The following is a 22,897-nucleotide window of genomic DNA, read 5'->3' on the forward strand; positions in this document are numbered from 1 at the left end:
TGCACTATACTACAGTATTTGTAACATCAAAAGAAAAAACTTAAATCGATGGATTTGCCCTCCCTCCAGCAGAATTTATTAAAAATATGAATCTTTTTTCTTGATAGGTTAGTGAAATTAAATTGTTTTCCAGTGTATATAAGTGAAGTTTAATCTTTGCTGGTGAAACCAAAGCATTTTCTTAAAAATCCATTCTTGAAGAAACAGAGGATTAAGGCAGGTTGAAGCACTGACCTGTACAGGATCTCTCACCCTGTACAACATTAATAATGGATGTCACTATTTACTAGCCCTCAAGAGCCCACTTTAGAATATATCATATTTACTGTGAAACTTGAATAAAGGCAGATGCTGAAGAAAATGTGTTGTATACAATCAGCCATGGATGAGTTTATTATTATAAATCCTGAATGAATCCTGACTACTTCCAGGACTTTTACCATCCTTCTTCCTAGCCTTTAAAAATACATCTTACCCTCTATTTACAGTTTAGACAAGTAGTCTCAATTTGGCATTTTTTTAATGTTGGATTCAAGAAAATTTTATTAATGTGATGTTTTCTGTGTATGATTAATTCATGGTGGGAGTTTTTTTAACAGGGTGATTTGAGTGGAAATGCTATCCTGTGGCAGCTTGCTAATTTCCTCATGGAATAGAGTTGGCATAGGTTATGTCCAAAGAAGACATTGTTGCTCTTTGAAGAAATAAATTTACAGTCTTCCAAGAACGAAGCTTTAACTGTGGCCCAGCAGGTGGAATTAAGACATTTGGTTCCTTTGTGTTTTCCAGTTTCAGTAGAATGGTGAGATTGAGAACTAAGGATCTGGTTCCAGGCTGTAGAGAACAGCTAGTTTGAAGGTTATGGAGTCTCCTGTTTGGTTCTTTACAGCCTAGTTGAGTTTTACTTATAGTTTGTTCTTTCTCTTCCTTCCTTCTTTCCCCCCCTTTTTTTTACCTCAATAATCTTGATTGCACATTTCCTGCATTTGTTCAGTTTTTCCTTTCTCTGATCTGTCCCTTCCCAAGTAATCTAATGGACTCACTATCATTCCTGACATTTCTTTTTTTTTGTTCTGTTTAACCAGTTGTGCTTCGAGTCGCTTGAACCAACTGACTTTTTATCAGCTGAGGTCCCACCCAGTCCACCTATGCAAATAATTTCTTTATTTCAGTCTCTCAGTTCATGGCATGGTAATTCTTCTGTACCCTCTTTTGCTTTCAAGCAATAGTCCCACTGCTCTGGTGCTTAGCTCTCAGTCCTAGTCATCCTAATCAGTCAATCCAGGGCCTCTGACATAAATCAGGAATTTTACTTATGTCCTTTCTGATCTTTATTTCATTCTACTGACACACATATCCTTCTGCAATTTACCCTCTGTTAGTACTGGCTTTGGAGAGTATAGGGAAGACAATCTCTTTGTCCCAACATATGGATTGGAATATAGCAAAAAAAGGTGCATTTTTGGGGACAATATAGGAGAAATCTTGGGATGGTGATTACTTTGTGCAGGTGGGATTGTTCACAATTTCAGTTTTCATCTATTACAGGTCTCTCCTGCCCTTGTTGTGATTACAGTTTTCAAAACCTTATTGTCTTGTGGCCAGTTTGGTTTGGGTAAATTTTCATATCACACTGACATTAGTTCAGTTGGTCAGTGCATGATGCTAATAGTGCCAAGGTTGTGGGTTCAATCCCCATATGGGCCATTCATTTAAGAGTTGGACTTGATGATCTTTGTAGGTCCCATCCTACTCAGAATATGCAGTGATTCTGTGATTATGATCGAGTCCCAAAAGTTTCTGTGAAGGAAGTAGACCGAATTCTTTTAAAGTTCAAATAATATTTTTTTCCCCCACACACTTTCTTTTTTTTTTTATTTTCTTGAGCAAATAATTGGTGTAGGTGAAACTACACTTGTTATAGTTTGCTTCAGTGTCATTTGAAGTTGTCAGATTATTACTTGTATGAAATACCTATGAAATATTCCCTGAATTGCTGAGTTTTCCTTTGAAGTTGAGTGGGTTTACCAACTCTCCTTTCTGGGACAGATTAATACTTTTTTGGAAAGCAAGAATCTACTGAATTAGTATTTTTATGGAAATTTTCATCTTGAAAAAACGAGTAAATTCTGCAGATCTCTAATTTAGTACTAGCAAAATAGTTTGACTTGAAAAACAGCAAAGAGAATGTTGATGAATATAGTATCAGAGGAGAGAAATATCTCCAAAACACTTTTACCAATACCTCAGTGTTGTCAGTCCCTTCCTGGGATATGGGGGTTCTACCATTACATCTCTCTGCAGGGGAATGAACCTGTATTTTCCTTTTTTCTAAGACAAAGCTCTGCTAATCTAGGTTGTTCTAGGTAGACTGATTTTGATCTTTTGTTCTGGAAATGTTTTATACTGCATGAATTATGCAGGGTGGATATACATCATTAATTTGTTGGGTTCTTTTCTTAATTGTCTCTGCAGCCCCAATTCCTCTATATCCTCCTCAGCCTTTGACTTACCTTAAATACAGGCCAACTACATTGCCCTTACCTGGCTGTAGAGATCAAAATGGCTTTAGACTGCGTTAGAATTGGTAGGAAAAGACTTCAGTTGAAATACAGTCTGAATCATGCTTAGAGTAGGTTGAACAATAATGTCTCTTTTGTTTTGTTTTGTTCTGATTCAATCACCATTAAGTAAATAGCCCATACAAAGTAGACTGGCATTAGCAGGAGAAATACCAAGCCAAATACCCTCCAACCTCATGCATTGTCCTGGACAACACTTGATGAAATTTTGATGAAATTTTCATCTTTTTACAGGTGGGAACTGAATTTAATCTTTAGTAATCTTCATGGCTTCCTTTCCACTGATTACTGGAGTTCATTTCATAGAGCTATAATCTGATTGCTTAGCTAGACAACTAAAATAAATTGAAGCTCCCATCATCTCAATTCTTAGTTCCAAAAAACACCATGTGGAAAATTGCTTGTGCCCATACTGCATAATTAAGATTTGAGGAGGGACTTAAGAAATATAGATTGCTTATGTCTGCCTATAAAAATGCCTTGTAAGGCTTTGTCTGTGCTTTAGATAGTAATCAGCATCCAGAAACACTTTAATGTAATTATTAGGGGTTCCATGTGATAGGCTCTACTAGACCTTTTCAGAAGTATCTAGCTAGTAGGATCTCATTCAGAATCTGATTTTTAGATCTAACTGTGGAGATACCTTAAGTATATTGTTTTAAGTATGGACGTGTTTAATAAAGATTATAAGTTTGTATTATTGAAGACTGCAAAATATGAGATTAGTTGTTTTTATCTGTTGCACCTTAATTTGCACATAATGTTAAAAAGAGCTGCTATTGGGTGTGGAGTGGAATTCAGTCAGGCTGCTTTGTCCTAATTCTTGGGCTTTCAAGAAGCAACTGAAAGATATGGCTGAGGAAAGACAGAAGTATATATATTCAAATTTAATTTATATCTAACTGCTGTTTTGAAAGACTATTAGAATTATAAGTGCTGCAAACACTACAAGAATATAAATGAACATGGCCACCCATAACATGCAAAACTATGTTGTCCTGTACATTTCAAAATTAATGTGTGAATTCTGATGTTGTACAGGTCTTAGCAGATGACTAAACAAAAGGGAATGTGGGTGGAGGAGTTAATTTGATCTCTACCACTTTTTTTGCCTAGTATCACATCTACTTAAAAGATATCCTTCTTGTTTCGTCACAGATGCAACACCACCTTATTACTCAGGATAATTTTGTTATTTGCTACTGCCATATTTTTAAAGCCAGGATCTAGTGCCTGAGAGTTAGCATGAACAGAATAAACTTTCAACCAGATATTAGTATTGCCTAACTAAGATACCTATAGTATTTCTCATATGCATTATCTTGACTTTGTCATCTTTTTTATAATTCGTTTTTCTAGGCAATTTATAATCATATCATAAGATTCCATTTTAAAGTGGTATTTCATAGAATATATTACAAAAAGGACTTAGACCAGATATTCATATATTTAGAGTAGTAATTGTTATTAAAAATGCTGTGCATTCAAGTGGTCATCTTCCATTTTGATATCAAACACTGAAATTTTTCAGAGAATGCCATTTGACCTTCAGGTCTAGTGAACAGCTTGAGATTGGCAAACCACTGGATAAAACTAGTCAAACTTGTATAATAAAACAGGAATGGAAAAAGAAAATTATAATGTAAGTAAAGCTGCAAAGTAGTTTATTTTTTAATTTTTGAATTTGTACAAATAAAATCATATGGCACAATATAACTTTTCTTTTAGATACTGTTGAACAGCGTAAGCCTCTTAGATTCCCAAAATAATGTTTTGTTTTGCTTTTATATTTTTAGTTTAATATTGAAACTAAATTTAAAAAAAAATAAAATCTTTTTTTTATTTTATCCAAAGAAGAGGATAAGAAAATACAACCACCTCTGGGTAAATCCTTATTGTGAACAACAACAACAAAAGAAGATGCTTACACTTTTATGCCTTGTGGATTTCTTTTTAATATTTCAGAGCAATGAACATATGGCTGTTACTATCAGCACTGGTGTATTTGCGGCGATGCCTATCAACATCCACCAGAGAGCAGGGCAGCTCCAAAACCCACATCTTTTATGCTGTGGAAATTGATGGAGACAGCAGCACAGCCAGCTTCTTGGCCAAACAACATGGAATGCAGTTCATTTCAAAGGTCAGCGCATATTTAAACTTGCTTCATTACTCCCACCTTTATGCTTGAGATTTTCATTTTTTTAAAATCAGTTTACCTAGAGGTTCCTTTAGAGACAGAAAAATGAAAGTGCTGAATCCTATTTTCATTTGGGGATATCAAGCTTTTTATCAAATTATAGAGGTGGCGTTTCAGAATATTTCATATCTGATCAGAAGGAAAATCCAAAAATAATTTTCTCTTTATTCAAGAGTCTTTCAGCCACTGGGACTGTTTTATTTATTACTTAATATTGTGCTCCAGTCAATCATTTTGAATTCAGACAGGAAAATGGAATTTTTATTTTTAAAAGGGAAAAATCCAGAGGAAAAATGCTGTTGGAATAAAGAAGATTTTATTATTTTAAAAGTAAAAATATGTCTTCTCTTCTTCTGCTAACTGTTTCATTTTCTTTTAATCACAGTCTATTAATATAAAGACATATATTAAACAAAGGATCTTACATAAAATCACATATTTGTTAATTACAGGCATTTTTTACCATTTCTACAGCATTTATCACTGAGCTTGAGAAATTATGGCCTTATAACACAATAAAGGAAATATGTTTTTCTTTGGAATAGCATCTTAATGTACAAAATTTCTGTATATGTACTGTGTGTGTGTTTATAAACATGAAGTGTGTATTTATATTATATCTAGCTTTATTTTAACTTTCTGTTGAAAGAAGGTTATTCCTGAGCTGTGCGTTAGTACCCTGTGACACAGCCCAAACAGAAGAAACACATCAATATCTTTCATTTACAGTTACTGGTCTGCAAAACTGGACATATGTACCAGTGACACAGTGTTAAATTTTCCTGTTGCTTCTAGAGGCGCATTGCATCACTTGAAGTAGATCACAAATAAATTATTAAAACTTTTAATATGTTAATCTGTTGCAGCCTCCATTCATTGACCTGAAAGTTCTTTGCCAATTTTAATGAATTAAGCCTTGGAGTGCTCCTTTTGCTTTTATCTCTACTTCTCAGATGTGAAAAGCAGAGGTAGAGTAAGTAAAACAATTTGTTCAAGATCCACACAGGAAGTCTGAGGCCCAGTGAGAAATGGAAAAAAACATTTCTAAATTTTCATTTCTGTGCTGTAGCTGTAAGAAATTATCCTAAGAGAGAAAATGTAATGAGCTTATGAAGAAGACCCAGTGCATTACATGTACTTCAACAGCCACTATGATCTCCCCTACGCATGGAAATCACTGAAGGGCCCCCAGGGAAACTGCACCCAGTTTTCTGTTAGAAAGACGATGACACAACCTTCCCAGTGTGTTCCCCTTAGAGTAAAAATATTAAAATTGCCACAGACTTTTGTATTGAGGATGTTAATAAAAAAAGCCCAACAAGCAACACTGAAGAATTAGACAGTATTTCTTTAAAGGATGTCTTCAATGGTAGCATTGCAAAAAAGGGTTTCTTCAGGGTTTGAGTAGCATGGAGGTACTTTGTACAAGGGGAACAGGTGACAGTTTCAGTTGCTATATAATCAGGGAGCTATTTATAGCTAGGTTGATGGGAAGATATTTGGTAGTATAACAAAGGAAGTCACACTGTATTCTTTGTTCTGTAATATTTATCTAGGAAAACACCTTTTTTATTCCAGTATGAATAAGAAAAAGCTAAAAATGGAGATAGAAATGCAGGAGACATAGGAAGGGTTTTCCTCCTGTAAAATTTCCATTTTACAACCTATTCTATAAGCAGATACCTTTCTAAGCATTCTTATTTCAAATGTGGGGAAAAAAAAAAGCTCCTGTGGTATTTAAAGCTTATGGTCTTTAAGCCATGAGGAGCACTGGTAGAGTATTAAAGATTCAAATATGATTAAGCTTAATTTTTTTCAAACTTTTTGTTGGCTTCTAATAAGCTTACAGCATATGCTATGTGATAAGACAAGATAATACTAAAATATTATTTGGAAAAATAAACCTGTAAAACACGATAAAATTTGTTGTGACTAAAATTCCTAGGTAGTCAGGAGTATTAGTATTGCAGTTAGGAGTTAGGCTTCTATTTTAGGTTCCCATATGACAAAGCATTTGAAACACATACTTGAGTTCAATCCGTTTTCAGAAAAAAAAAAAAAAATCCTAATCATGTGCCTAAGTTAAATGGGATCTAGACATATCCTTAAGTGCTTTACTGGATAAGGCTGGACTACTGAATAGGGCTCTTGGTGAAAAAACAGTTTTGTATGAGAAAAGTGACATCAAAGACTGAAAATGCTATCTTTTAAATATGCTACTGTCACCACAGGAAACAGACTCCTGTAGAAATGGTAATTATGTGTAACTGTGACATCCTTGCTTCAGCATGTTAGCTGCAATTTAGACTTGCAGTTTAAAGGCCTAACTTCCCTTTGGCATCAGAGTTCACTTTTACTATGATATAGTGGATAAAGGCAATGAGTTAAGTGTGTTGTGTTGGAATTTTTTTCTCTCATTAAATGGTGTTATTTATTAATATTCGGCTGCTTGGCAACAAAGTAGGAAAATTCCAAGTGTGAAAAAGGCTACCAATTACGTATCACACTGGAATACACTCTTGAATGACATTTAGTGTATGAAATCCAAAATGGTAAACTTTTGACATTGGTTGCAATAGCATTTCATTTCATATTCTGTACCAGCTCTAACTTACCAATGAAAACAATGTAGAGAAGAGGTTTTTTAAAACTTACTGTTATGATTTCTCTTAAAACCACTGACTTAAAATTTCTGTAAATCAAAACACTCATTAGGTGTGAAGATACTCCCAGCATGTAGGAGAGTCTCACCAGTTCTAACCTAATCAAAATATTTTGCAAAGAAATGCTTACTTTGGTTGTAAGTTTTGCATTTCCAGGCGATAGCAATGCACTTAGTAAAGATTAGAGAAGACAGCAGATATTAAACATTGTTGTAATCAAATGTATGTTAGGATTCTTTCACTCTGTTGAAATTTGAGTCAGCCCAATTTCTTTGTTTCTATCACTGTTGTAATGTAGACTGCACACAGGTTTTCTCTGCTGCAAAAAGGAGTGTTTATAGTACTGCTAGGTGGCAGAAATAGGGGCTATAGAGCCAGCTACTTCAGTTTCATTCTCATTTCTTTCCCCACTATTTAAGACAGAGGTTGTGGAGAAGAAACACTTTATAGCATTTCTCTAGCCTCAGAGGGAAGGAGGTGGCAAAAGAGTAAAACTTAGAAAGGTAGTGCCTGTACACCAACTGTGGCTCATCAAGAACAATATTTTTCTTTTGGGCTGTATACGGTCTCAGCCTTACCTTGATGAAGACAACAGAAACCCTCACATTGACTTTTAAGGTACACTAGAAGAAGAAGAAATGTTTTTATGCAAAAAACAGCAAATATCACCGGTACTTAAAATGTGAGAGACTCATATGAAAACAGAGTGAAAAAACTGCAAATTTTATCTCTGACTTCTAGCCTCCCAAAGTGGTATTTTTGGTATCCTATTGTCTAGTTTGTTGATGTGCAGATACAAGAAGATGAAGAAACACTGGGGAAGCTATAACTAAGATCAGTTTATGATCTGTTTATTTGAAGTAGCAAGGATCTACACAAATAGTTTCAATTGGGAGCTCTCTTAGCTGAGAATTTAAAGTGAGTGCAAATTTTCTAATAAAAGGTAAAAGAAAAGTCACAATTTTCTGTGGGTGGATTATTTTTTCAATTTGGATTAGTAAAATTTTTGTATAATGGTGAATTTGCATCCCAGTGAAACTAGGAAAGCTGGAGAGTGGTGGAAATAAAGTTTACTGATAATTATATTACTTATGCATGAATTGCTTAAAGCCCTCTGTCTAATTGAGGAATCAATTTTGAAGACTTTGGTAAATACATATACATATACATATACATATACATATACATATACATATACATATACATATATATATATATACACATACACACACACATAAGTGTAATGCATAGATGAGTGTGTGTTTGGACACGCACCTCCTGTATATACTTATCTAAGTGTATAAATGCAGATATGTTACAAATCTAATTTTCCATAAAGTTTCTTATATATATTGGGTGTTTATTTTTCATCAGCAAAACTCTGGAAAGTATGATATAATAGGCACACGATGTTTGAGTATTATATCTAAGAATTTGTTCTTGAAAGACTGGGAATATCTGCAGTGAAGTTCAAGGTCTTGATATTCCTAAACTTGTATAGAAACTCCAAGCAAGTCTTGGATTTAAAAGAATGAAGATTTGAAATGAATTATTCTGATCATGAGTCAAAAATTGATTGTATGTCTGTACATATATATATGTATTCAGAAGGTAATGTCAAGCTGGGTAGCAAACCCCACTTTTAATAAAAATGGGTTTAATACAGATACTTTTTAGAAATGAAAACAAGAATGCTGAATGACATTTTGACTGTGAGCAAGGTTAGTTTCATTTTTCTCTCCCTATTTTTTCTTTCTTTTCTTATTTTTTTTTTAATTGCCCTTTCTCTTTGATTCTTTTTTTTTTTTTTAAATTTTCTTTTCCATTCCAGAGAAGTTTTTAATGGTTTCATGATCATTTGTGTTTCCCAAAGTCTGTATTTTCCTTATTAAGCTTCCCTGGATATTTTGCAAGCTGTAAGCAGAGCAGATGTAACATAATGTTTCTCAGTCTATTTATTTTATTCTTTTTACTATTCTTTTATTTGATGATATATCCCTTCAATATTTTTGTACCTTTAAAAGTCAAAGTACACAAGATCTAAGGAAACTATGGAAATTATTTTTGCTGAGCTGGATATGGGTTTAACAGATCCCATTCAAGAATTACTGTTCATTTACATGACCTAACTATGGGCAATTTTTTTCATCAATTATTTCACTTTCAAGTTTTACAGCACACATTTAATGGATTGTATTTTCTCAGAGTCAGTTATGGGATGGGCATTTGTCCTCATTTCCCCCCCCCACTCTACTGCTTTTATTTATATGGAAATAATATCTTAAAATTAAATTATGACTTTAAAATTTATTTTCTCCATGTGTGGTTGATATACCAAGCTTTTTAAATGGGCAGAGAAGAAAGATATTTTTTATGGGTTTTGATTATCAGTATAGTTAATTCCTTTGCTTTGAACTGATGTGCAAGAAAATCTACAGTTTTTTATAGGAGGAGGGTTCTGGAATTGTGACAGATACTTCTGTCACCATCCTTTGAGGCTACTGAAGTGTTCAGAAAGTCTTGTTCCACTTTTGGCAAAGTGAGGAACAATCCCTCACTTTGAGACTTCACACTTAAGTCTGAAATAATAGTGACTGGGGAAAAGCACAACTTGGGTGGTGCTGTTTGTTAACACAGCTGATGAATACGTGATGATTTGAAAAGACCATCAAGGTTTGTAAGACATATTACAGAATAAGCTTTCATTGTTTTTCAATGTTTACATATGCAATCATAGAATCATAGAATATCCTAAATTGGAAGGGACACACAAGGATCATCAAAGTCCCACTTCTGGCCCTGCACAGGACAGTCCCAATAGTCACACCATGTGCCTGAGAGCATTGTCCAAACACTTGATGCTGTGACCACATCTCTGGGGAGCCTTGCAGTGCCTAAGTGCCCTCTGGGTGAAAAAGCTTTTCCTAATATCCAACCTAAATGTTATAGCCAATATTTTCTTTAGCATGGTAATTACTAATTCATCCTATTTTTGTTAAAAAAAATAATACTTTCCTCAAATATTCTGCTTCTGGAGTCAAACTTCCTTTCAAAGAAAGTCACATTAGTCTATATATAATATAAAATTAATACCCTCTTCAGCCAGTTGCATCATTATTTTTTGGCACAAATGTAAAGTGGCAGCATCTTTTCTTGTAATCTGAGCTGAAAATTTTATAGAATGTTTTGACCATTGAAAGTTGTGGATTCAGAAGGACTGTACATATTTCCCATGGTTTTGTCTGTGCTGTGCATCACTGTCCAGCTGTGTGTGTGTGGTAATGTATTCTCACTTCTACCAGGTGAATACTCCTGTGCTTGAGAAGGACTTTACAAAAAGGCAGAGAATTATGAGCACTCATTAGTTATTACCAATTTATGCTAATATACAAGGAAACTAATCATTTAATTGTTCTGATTGAAATGATGGGCATGATTCATAGGAGATGTAAATTGGTATAGCCCTATTTAAATCAATGAAACTACACTGATATGTGCCAGCTGAGAATCAGGTCCCTCATCTTTATTTGAGTAATTTAATGGTAGGCTGACCAGACTGTTAGAGAATACAGTTAATAGAACAATCCTGTATTGAAACTGGAATGTAATATTAGATGAATTTTTAAATTTTTTTTTCCTCTCTATTGTCCTGTTTAGTAGACAGGTCTTAAATCAAGTTTAACCTTTGAAGTTGGTTGCATAATGGTACATTTAGCAAACAACCACAATGTGGAAATATATTAGAAAATGTATTTTCACATTACTGCTGAAACAACACACTTCATGATGACTTATGAAAAGTCATCTGTTTTCTGTCTGTCTTACCTGATCTGGTATTAAAATAGTAACTACATTGCAAAGGAAAGATGAATTAAACACCTGAAATTACTGTAATTTAACCAGGTCTTGCTAATGAAGGAACATTTCCCATTAAATATATTAATTTAAAATTTTGGATGCCTATCATTGTAAGGAAATAATAAAAAAAAAATGGTTGCCAGTGTTTAATTTTTTTGAATGAAAATATCTCAAATAAAATGATGAAATTTCCAGCTCTCCCTGGAACTACAAAAGATGTTTCTTCTCACTTCATGTACCTCTGGGACTGTAGCACTGGAATATGGTTGCAAAACTTTATAAATTTTCCAGATGCTTAATACTGGGTTTCTCTCTTACATTTAATGCCTCACTGTTTTTTCTTGAAAGAAGAGAAAAAAAGCCAAGATAAATTTTAATTTGGCTAAATTTAAAACTTATTAGTAAGCTTATATATGAATATCTATTTTTTTTATTATTGTCAAAGGTGTTTACCAAACTGATGTCAATACATTGTGTGTGCATATATTACATGGGTTCCATGTATGTATGGACTACTTGGTGGGCCAAGTTATTTATATTTCTAAAATTTTACTCTGGAAGGTTCATGGTTTCTTAAGAACAGTTTGATTTTAAGAATTTTGCTGCCAGGGATTTGAAGTTATCCAGTTTTCTGCATCTTTTAAGTTGTTTCTAGAGAAAAAATTGTACTACTGAAATCCAGCTTAGTTTTGGGACTGCATTGATAGGCTGCTTTACTTTGTGAGTTGATGTAGTGACAAATTTAAGCTGTGGAACACAGATTTTTAAGAGAGAAGTGAGACTAGAAGGAGAAGAAAAGATTGCTTCATTTGAACGGTCATTGCAATGATTTTTGTACTTCACCTAATTGTTTAACCATTACAATACTTTTTATTTGTGTAGCATGGTTCATTCAATATGGTAAAGGAAATTTGCGCAGTGTTTTCTTCTAAATGAAATATCCTAGCAAACCAGAAATTAATCTTTTAATGTGTAAATGTCTTTGGAAATTATAAAATAAAAATAAAATATACCAGAAAAAAAATACCATATATTAGGCAGAAATGTTACAATTTATTTAATTTTTTTTCTCTACAAAATTTGTAGACTTAGTGCTCAATTGAGGTTAGAAGGAGTCCCTGGAGCTCATCTGGTCCAACCCCTCAGCTCAAGCGGGGCCACATAGACTCCAGTTTCCCAGGATGATATTGACTAACTCCAAGAATGGAGGGAGATTCCACAACCAGTCCGGGTAGCCTGTGCCAGTGCTTGGTCACTCTCATAGTGAAAAGAGTGTTTCTTGGTGTTCAGCAGGTGTGTCCATTGCTTCTTGTCCAGTCATGGGGCACTACTGAAACAAGCCTGATCTCTTTTCCTTTTCCTTCACACAAAAAGTGAGGAAAGCCTTCTCTCCTCCAGGCTAAACAGTCCAAGCCTTTCCTTGTAGAAGAAATACCCTGTCCCATCCTCATCTTAGTGGCCCTTCACTGCATGCTGCCCAGTAGCTCCACATCTCTCTTGTACTGAGGAGCCTAGAACTGCAGCACTCCATGTATGGCCTTACCAGTCTCCTCACCCAGAGTTCCCACTCCTTCTTCCTAAATGTCTTATTGTGTCCAGCAAACCAAAGTTTCTTGGGTTTTTCCAGCTCTGGTTATCACAGCCATTCTGTATATTGATAAGATCAATTAATTTCAAGGACACATTAATGCTTTAATAGCTAATGATGGACAATGCAGTCCATAAGTCCTGTTTGCTGATGCTTATTGGTTTTCACACAATGCTAGTGAAAATACAAATCAAAACAATTTTAAAGAGGAAGTTTGGACAGTGGTGGGGAGAAATTGCAGTGGTCTTGAGAGGATAAACCTCAAAAAAGTTAGTACTCCTTTGGAAATATTGAAATAATAGTATAAATGTGATGTAACATTGTTTTTTAATATTAAACTACATTAAGCTAAGTGGAATTTACAGTGATAAGGCATTATCTTTTAAAATGATAATCCTTTGATTCAGAGAATCAATTCAGTGAATTCAGAGAGTTTTCTATATGTGGATTGCTATTCCTTCCAATCAAAAAGTTTTCCGAATGTAGTGTGACCTGTCAGAGTATGTAGACAAAAAAAAGAAGCAACAGGCAAATGAGGATTTTGCAGGTAGAAGTGCAATAATAGATACGGATGAAAATTTTTCAGCATCAACCGACATGAAAATTTTCTAGATAAAAAATCCAGTAACAAATGCCATCTTCTCCACTTTAAGTCATCATCATCATCACCATCATCCTGAATAAGGCTTTTTCAAGAACTTTCTTTGCTGTGATAACAGCTGGGATTATCCAGCATTTCAGTGCTACTGAAGAGGCAATTATGACATGAGCACAAAATGTGAGTGTACTTGCAGGTGTTACTACTTTTTCTCATGGACTGTGGTAACAACTGCTTTGCAGTAGATGACACAGTGCCAGTGTGAATCGAGAGCTTCTCCCCAGAAAAATATAGAGCATGTCTGCAGGCATATAGGAAGAGAAAGAAACCAAAGAACCAAGAAACCTAAAAGGTTTTCCTTGGCTTTGGTTTTCATATGCTGAAATCTTCCTGGAGAATCTCAGCTGGTTTCAGCATCACCTGAAATAGCTGTTTTGCAGTCAGGATCAAAACTGTGTTTGTCTATTTTTGGCATATGTTAGCATCTTCAAAGATTTGTATCATTTCTGATCTGTATTTCTAATTAGTGTGTGTGTGTGTCTGAGTGTGCATACTGCAGCATACACACACACAAGCCAACGAGCACCTGTGTACAGTTTTACTTGCACTTCTTTTGGGGACTAGCACAGCTTTGTGTGCCCCCTCTACATGTGATTAAATATTAATTAGGCTTCTAATATAAGAAAGTGAGTTCACAGGCCCGAGTGCCACATAAATAATGCATGAGGTACCCGAAGGCTCAGCCCGAGAAGCTGATTGGCCACCTTGGATTTGTATAATTATGAAGTTTCATTATTAACAGTGGAAGCAGTGGAGAGATTTGCCTAGCTTGAGGGACTTTGAAAGCATAAGCTGTCTCATTAGGGAAAAGGGAGTAAGGCATAATATGCAAACTTGTTAGTAAAAAAAAAAAAAAAAAAAGAATAAAAATTAAGCATAGCTCTTTAACAGGAGTATTTACTATGTATATATAAACCTTTCTAAGTTTATAAAAAGACTGAAATTCAAATAGGTGAGGTCTATACTACAGCTATTTACCAGTTTTGTTTGTAAGAGGTCTTGGTTAAAAGCTTTTGTTCTTGGTATAAAACAATCTTTAATATTTTACAGAAAAATCCACAGGTAGCTTAATGGGTTCTGCAAAGTGAGAGGTACGGAGGTGAAAGAGAATGAACACAGTCCAGGGTTCTTGCTAGAATGTGTGTTGTGCATGCAATTAAATCTCAAGGTCAAACAATTTACAGACAATTACTTTTCTAACATCTCCAGAAATGCCTGCTTACACGTTTTTAATTTTAAATGATACTGATATTCCAATTCTCCCCAAAGGTTAATGCTGACTAAATCCAGCTGTGACCTGACACGATGCGACAGCACAGTGCCTAATTATCCTCTGGATAGTCATTTACTTTAAACCATTAAAGAAATAGGCTGAGAGGAAGATTTAGGACCCAGAAAAAATGTTAGCCTGACTTCTTTCTTCTTGAGGATGGGAAGGGCTGAAAAATAAAAATAAAATCTTGCTAAATGTTAGCCATTTGCTTTGATGGCAGAAAATTGTTCATCCCACTCTGTTTTTTTTACAGGTTAAATTGCTAACTAGTTCATTTTATCCATTGCCTACGGCTGGCGCTAAATGTCAGTGACAAATTTTGTACTTGTCTTGAAGAATGAATTAAGTTATGCACAAAAGCTATAGTGCTTTTTTTAAGATGAGTGAATTGCAGAGAGGGAAAAAAAAAAGTTGCTCATTTGAAAAAGGATTATTTCGATTAAAGGCCTTTTCTATTGTAGTGGAAGACAGGTAGTGGTTTAAGATAATTCTGACAGTTACCTCCCACAGAGGCTGCAGTCCTTTACTAGAAATTTCTTTAAGAGCACTTGCATCAGATTATGCACTATGATTGTTATTGTAAGACCATTTGTGACAGTAAAGGGGGGGACGATTACAGAAAATGGCAACTATTATTCATTAACTAAGGTAAAACTGGTCTTTCTTCAGTGAGGTCAGCATTCCGTCACCTTCAGAAAACCTTTCTATGATTCATACCAGTGGCAATTAAAAACCCCCTAGGTACTGTCTGCCAAATATTGGTGAGACGGAGCAGCTCATTCAGAAATTTATGTTGAGAAGACCTGGTGTAGTCTTCACAATCCATCTGGCTTTCAGTTGTCTGGCTCTGGTAGCACCCCATCATCTCCGAGTGAATAAAGTACCTAAGAATGATTGTTACCGTCAGTGTTTGAAACTCTGTACTGGTTTACTATCTGTAAGCTTGGCCTAAGGGAGCTCTGCATGTTTGTATTTTATTTGATTTGATTTAATTTTCATGTGCACTCTATCTGTTTATTGAAAACCTAAAGAGAGCTTAAAGTTAAGACTAGAGTTTACAGCTACGTCTGTTACAGAGGGGCTTCATTAGAAAGTCTAGATCTCTCACACTGCTGAGGTGGCATAACTGATGCTCTGTTGGAATTATAGTGCTTAATTTGGGCTAAGGGCAGTTACTACTACAGGGCAAAAATTATTTTTACTTTATTTTTTTTTTGTATTATGGAAGTGCCTGGTATTTCCAACTGTAAGCAGAATACCATTGTGCTGTGCACTGTAAAAAAAACACAGATTTGAAATAAATGTTTTTAGTGGCACCCACAGGTTTTGGCAGATACCTTTCTTCTCTCACTGTGTGCATAAATATTTTCACTGATACCAGCTGTAGAAAGTGATATGGTAAATGCTAATCTCAGTACAGTCATAGCAGTCACAAATGGAAGTTAGATCTGTAATTTCAAGTTGAAAGCTGAAATGAAAAATCTAGTGATTATGCACTACTGCCCTAAGCTACTTCCCTCTTTCTTTCTCCTCTATACTCATTCTCAGGCAAAGGGATAAGGTTTCCTCCCCAGGAGAAAGAAAAATACAGATTATCAGTTTTCTGGTGATAACAGTGCAACTCCTGAAGACAGTCTGGCTCTAAAAAGCAATACATCCTGGGATACATCTCACCTAACTCTGGATGTAAAAAGCATAGATCTCTCAGTCTGAGCTAGTTGTTTTTGCCCCATTCTACTGAGGAGAGAAACAGGTATGACCAGATGCATTCCATGTAATTTCAGGGTTTTATTTTATATAGGATGAGATGAATTGTCCTCTGAAGCTGCTTGTTTTTTTCTGTTAACTTTAAAGAGAAACCCAACTTGGTTGCAGCTTTAGATTCCCACATTTGGGCATCACACTAATGATGATTTTCCTATTACTTAACTTTCCACCTCTGTCTTGCCTGATTTCTCTTGAAGAATTTATTTCCACTCCATATGCATGAAATAGTGTCCCTCAAAATTTTTATGAAGTATATTTTAAGCCATTTCTCTGATGTATTTTTTTCCATTTATGGTGCCCACACTTTTGACCTTCCCTTTGATAAGCTAGTTGAAGCAACTTTGGTCCCATATTTTTGCCTTTTTTTTAGGATCTTGCATCACTTATGTAGTTTGCTTCTAAGTTTTGTACTTCACACGTTCTTTGCAGTGTGAATAAGTGTTACAAGAGTGGTCTCACTGAAATTTTGCACATGGAAATACTCTTTCTTGCTTCCATTTTGTGGTATAGGAAAATTTTGTTAGTGACAAAGCACTATATGAATAAATTAAATTATACTGAGATAGATATTTATAATTTCCTGTAATATTGCTTTTCAAAGAAAACTAGGGTTTTGCTTTGGTACCTCTTTTGTTGCATTAGACTATATAAATTACTGTATTTGTAACTGTACATTTTGCAGAATTCAGCCCTTTAGCTAAGTAGTTCAATTACACTCAACCCACTGTTTATCATCCTACAGACCTCTCTGTATTCTGTTAGCTCAACTTACTGAAAACTATTTCTAAAAATAATGTGCTATGTGGCCAACAGCTGTTTCTTAACTGTTTCTTTTGGCATTTACTTAACCCACCATTTCATATTGATAATTTGATCTATTTGATGACCTGTTGCACCTGACAGTGAGTCAGATCAGCTACAACTTAGTGGCTTATCCAAATTTAAACATTTTACCTAAGCCGTGCAGGCAAGCAATTGAGTGAGAGAGGCATCTTGAGAGGGCAGCCCATCCCACCAACTCCAACTGGAAAGCTATCAAATTTTAAATTTAGAAAGTGAACAAAAAAAAAATAAATAAAATAAGTAAAACCAGAAAAGAAAAGTCCTTTCTGTAACTTCTCCAGAAGACCAGGAGTGAAGGTGAAAGCAGATAAATGGTAATAGATTAGTCATATCCTACAGAAAGTGTGCGAACTGTAGTGTGGGCTCTTTGAGCACTCATGTTTCTCTTTGCTGTGTTCTCAGTAGATCTTGGCAACTTATGCTAAATATTTAACATTTAGATGGGAAAAATTGCATGGGATGAATATCAGTTTGTTTGAAAAGGGGTTTCTATGTTTCCTGGTTTGTTTATTTGAGAAACAAGTGAATGTATTTTTATATGTCAGATATTATGTTAAGTTCTGCAGAGTAATAGAAAAATTTCAGTTTCATATTTATTCTTATAATAGAATTCTGGAAACTGTATCTTTTCCTTTTGGCATTTTTTCATGTCTTAATTATTGGATGGTCTCCTGGTAAATTTTATCTTTTACTATATTATAGTCAGCTGAAAATTCCAGTTTGGGCTATAGAACTTTTTTGCTGAATATTATTATCACTCTCAGGACAAATCTGTACTGAATCATAGATTCTGATCCATAGACACTGCTTCTGTGAGAACAGCTTTAGGAGAGGAAGAGACATACTCATTAAGAAAATATTTCATCACTGGTACAGCTGTAGATTTGAGAACCATCTTCTCAGTAATATTACTTCAAAAAGTAAAGAACTGAGTGTGAATATATTTTGGTAGCTAAATGACTCAAAATATTTGAAATATTTACAGTGAATGAATTTAATCTAATTTTTTGTAGATGCTGGAGGAATGTATGTTTAGTACTAAGAAGGACAGAATATACCTATATTTTGTTTTGTTTTCCTTTTAAAGCTAAATGCATAAGCTAATGTAAAAAATTCTGCTTTCACTAGTTCTGTATAGTAATTTACTCTGTGAGCATTTGGACTGAAATCAGTGGGAACATTTGTGGGATAAGTTAAAGCTTTCTGTGAAGGTGGGGAAGAAAATATTCTCACAAACAATACCAAGAAGCAAACAAGATGTAAGTATATCTATATATATATAGTATATATATAGTATATATCTATATATCTATATATCTATCAATACATATGTATGTATGTATATCTATCTAGTATATATGTATATCTATCTAGTATATCTATCTATCTATCTATCTATCTATCTATCTATCTATCTATCTATCTGTATTCTGGTTAAAATTTAACTGCTAATGAAGCAGGTATAATACAAGGATGGTGGTAGTGAATAAAGGTCAAATTTCATATTAAACTCATTTCAGAGTATATATTTAATTTCTTTCCTGCAGTGCTACCCTTCACTTGCTGAATCCAATTGTCTGGTAACTTAGAGTATCAGCAATTTTCTTTCCTCTTTTTCTGTGAATATTTTTTACTTCTGTCTATATCCAGGCAGAAGTAAATGGAGAAAATAAAAGTATCCCTTTGGTTACAGAAGGAAAGAACATTCCCTGGCTCCAGGCTCAGGTCCTGGTGGCTGCTCCCAACACCCAGCACGGCAGGACTGAGTCCATGGGATGAGCATCATCTGTCACTGGTCTCCCACAGCTGGGCATGCCTAAGAGGCACATGTGTGACCAAAAATGATTGTAAGAAAGAGATGCTGTGCTGCTTGTCTGGAAGGAGCCAATCTACTTGCTACTGGCAGTAAGGTAGTAGAAATCACACAATGTGCAACCATGGAAAGATTAAAAGCAAATCAGTGAGGTTGTTACCTTAATGATCACTAATATGAAATAGATAGTAAAAACCTTGAACTCCACTGCATCACCATGCAACAATTTGTGAAATCTGTGCCTCACAAATGCAGATTTGAATTCAAAATGGTCCGTTTTCAATTTGAGTTAATAATAAAATCATGTTAATGTTTTTCTGGAGAAAACTTTTCTGTGCATTAGAAGAATTCTTGTAGATTTTTGAAGTGCCATAGTGATTGGATATTGTGACAGACACTGTGGGGTGGGTTGTTTTGTTTTGGGTTTTTCTGTATGCTTGTTTAGGGTTTGTTGGTTGGTTGGTTGGTTGGTTTTGCTTGGGGTTTTTTTTGAATGTGAAATATTATGTTTTCACCTGAAAATCCCTACCAAGTGAAATTTATCACTTGGTCATGTTGCCAAAAAGCTGTTCCAGCACCATTTTCTTCTTTCCTTCTTTTAAATATTCGTTTGTTTTGATCTTTTTTTAAGTGATGTTTCAGTCATTTTCTATTTTTTCTTATGAATAATAATAATAATAACAACAACAACAATAATAATAGTAAGTTTTACAGTTTTAGAACATCTCTTGAGACTTGCTTGTCAGCCTGCTTCCCCTCAGGATAGCTCAGGGCCCATTTAGAAAAGTTGTATCTACTCTGGATCCTCTAAGGAAACTAAACATATAGTGTGTCCTTACTGTCTGACCCATAAAAAAAAAATATCCAGTTATTTTCAGGTCCAAAATCAGAGCCAAGCCTAGAGTAATCTTAAACCTGAGCTTTATTGTTCCAGTGACGTAAGGACCCATAATTCTGGATAGGTTTTTTCTCAGTGAGGGATAATTCAGTTTTATTTCAAGTAGAAATTAAATTTTTATTCTTACTTTTTTTATTTTTTTAAAATTATCTTACATAGATTTGCGTGTCTCAGTTGTATGCCACTCAAAAAAAATAACACAAATTATATTTAGAAGTTGTTGGTTTGCTCCAACATGAAAGATGTTGAAAAGGGAGCAATCATCGCCTTACTAGTTCTTTTTTCCCTGTTATTTCAAATTCACTACATCCAGGAAAGAGCACATTTGGATGTTTGTCAGAGATTCGTAAGTTGTAGCAGAAGCAATATACAAGTAAGAACAAAGTCGGATTAGTTTATTTCTGTTTTTTAAATACTGTCTTGGCATGTGAAATGTTCTGAAGCTAAGGGCATTGCATAAATAGAAACTATATTATGCTATCGTGTTTATCAAATGCTCCTCATCTACTGCACCACCCCCATAAATCCACCAAAGCTGTTATTATTCAGGGCTGGGAAGGTGGGGAGAATGGAGTGAAAGCTGCAGAATGATTTAACACTGTGGGAACTTAATCAATAAGAATGTTGCAGCGAACTCCCAGGAAAGAGTGTTGTTTGCCATCCAGATGATAATAAGGCAGACTAGCAGCAACCTCTGGAGGAGGAATGCTGGAGCACTGAATATGTGGCACAGCTTTGCTAGTTGCTAATTAACAGTTTGAGGCCAGACACCTTTTTGCCATCCTGCCACTTGCAGGATGTTTCTTTCTGGCTTGTCCCACATACCTTCTTCACTACTGGGGTCAGTTGGTGCTTAGATTCTGGAAACCAAATTTTAACAACAGTACTAAAAATTCAAGTTTACCTTTCCTCTCCCTACTTTGTTCTTGTCATTATTAGTACGTTTTGTATGGCTGTATAGTGTGTAATCCTTCTATACATTGCAAAAATAGTATTTTCTTATTCCTTGTGGCTTGTATTTTAAATTGAGACAGCTGAAATTATTTTGGTGTTTGAAATCAGTGGTCAGACTGGAAAATATCAGCAAAAGCCAAGTTGAATAAAAGTTTAACATAACTAATATTTGTGACATGCAAATTTAAATAGTTTTAGGTGGCACTAGCTTGAAAAGCTTGGGAGTGCTTTTTCAGCGGTACTTAAGCTCAGTATTGATTTTTCTCACTTTTATCTAGAGTCCAAAACAGAACAGGGATCCACTTTAACAAAGCTAAAGCTCTGGCTGAATGATGCCATTATATCTGTATCTTTGCAACACATATAAGAAGGGGAGAGAAAGCAAGTATTTCCTCCATTGGCGGGGAAGAATTGAGGCAATGGAAAATGAAACGGTGAGGTCAAAGATGGCTGTAAAGTAGATGGCCGTAATACAATGTTGGATGCTGCAGTCTAGTAGTGTATTGAATCCAGGTTTTTGAAGCATATTTAATGGGAACATCTAAAAGCATGTTATAGGTAAGAGTGAATTAATGGATTGTTTTGCTAAAACATGGGGAAAACCTGCTACGTTCACTAGGGAACACAAGATGAGATTTATTTTAACATAGTGAAAATATGAAGAGCAGTCAGCCGTCCTTCCAGGTTTCCTGTCTAGCAGCATCACTTCTATACCATCCTAATTCTCTAAGATTATTTATTTTAAGATACTTGAAAGCTTTTCTTAAAATGTTTTCCACACTTGCTATAATTAATAAATGCTAAGAACAGAACATATTAATTATATTATTTTTATTGGTGATGCATAATGGCTTTTTTTGCATTTAGTTTTAGTTGACATAATATTTTTCTAATTATTTTGTTTTCCTGACTCTTGATTGCCTCATCTTTTTGCTAAGCTTGTCACGACTCTTGTAGTCATCCAAAGCACAAGTATGATAGCAGAGGTAGCAGTGGAGAAACTGTACCTGTGTGGTAATGTATTTTTCCCAGCTTCACAACAAAAGGCCATTGAGATTAAAAATGCTCATTTGATTTTTGCTGGTATGATATGCTGATCTTATCTTTGATATTTTGCCACAGCAGATCAAGATTTATATAGAAAATATGGCATTATCTAGAACTTTCTAGTGCTAAACATTTTTTTAAAATAGTATTTAGATTTTGAAAAGGTAATGCAGATAAGTTTTTTGCACTGAATTAAAATAACCCCACATTAAAATCACTTAATCTACTAATGAGTGACACGAATCACACTCATATTTAAAAATATTTCTGTTTTACCTAGAAATTCAACTGATGTATGCAAAATTACCTAGAAAACTTGATTTGGATACAGAGCTCCTGCAGAAATTAGGTATTCATTTCCCTAGGCAACTTTCATTTTTTCAGCCTAAAAACAGCACATTCACAGTATAATTTGTAATTAATAAATCCAACTGTTATTTAGAGACTACTGACAATTCCATTGATAGTATTTTTTTTCCATAGCATTCCTGTCTGTCCCTCAGGAGTGGAATTACTGTTGGTCTTGTGCTTTCAGAGTAAGATGTTTTGGGCAGACACTTTTCTTTGGGTCATTGTCAGGGGTAGCACCTACTGCTTTTGGTTCTCAGGTAAGAACTGAGATTATAAGAGATAAATATGCCATTAGTAAATTATTTAGTACTTTAAGTGTCTGTCATCTCGTTCTTTGATGCTTGTTCTCATCAGTGACTTATGCTGCAAAAAGGTTTGATATCACATTTGTATGGGAGGGTT

General features: G+C 34.7%; 1 protein-coding gene across 12 annotated transcripts in view; it reads left to right on the forward strand.

The window, feature by feature from the left end:
- The window catches only part of LOC111925702 (uncharacterized), a 198,231-nt gene that overhangs the window by 37,210 nt on the left and 138,124 nt on the right, over positions 1-22,897 (forward strand). For all 12 annotated transcript variants that reach the window (XR_015283034.1, XM_086876592.1, XM_086876593.1 and 9 more), the window contains one exon: positions 4,548-4,725. Coding sequence is in view for 11 of the 12 variants with exons in the window: in XM_086876592.1 (XP_086732718.1) it covers positions 4,548-4,725 (178 nt within the window). In the remaining variant the exon portion in view is untranslated. The remainder of the gene's footprint in view (positions 1-4,547; positions 4,726-22,897) is intronic.

This window comes from Cyanistes caeruleus, chromosome 2, assembly GCF_971803275.1.
Source record: "Cyanistes caeruleus chromosome 2, bCyaCae1.hap1.1, whole genome shotgun sequence".
Classification (NCBI taxonomy): Eukaryota; Metazoa; Chordata; class Aves; order Passeriformes; family Paridae; genus Cyanistes; species Cyanistes caeruleus.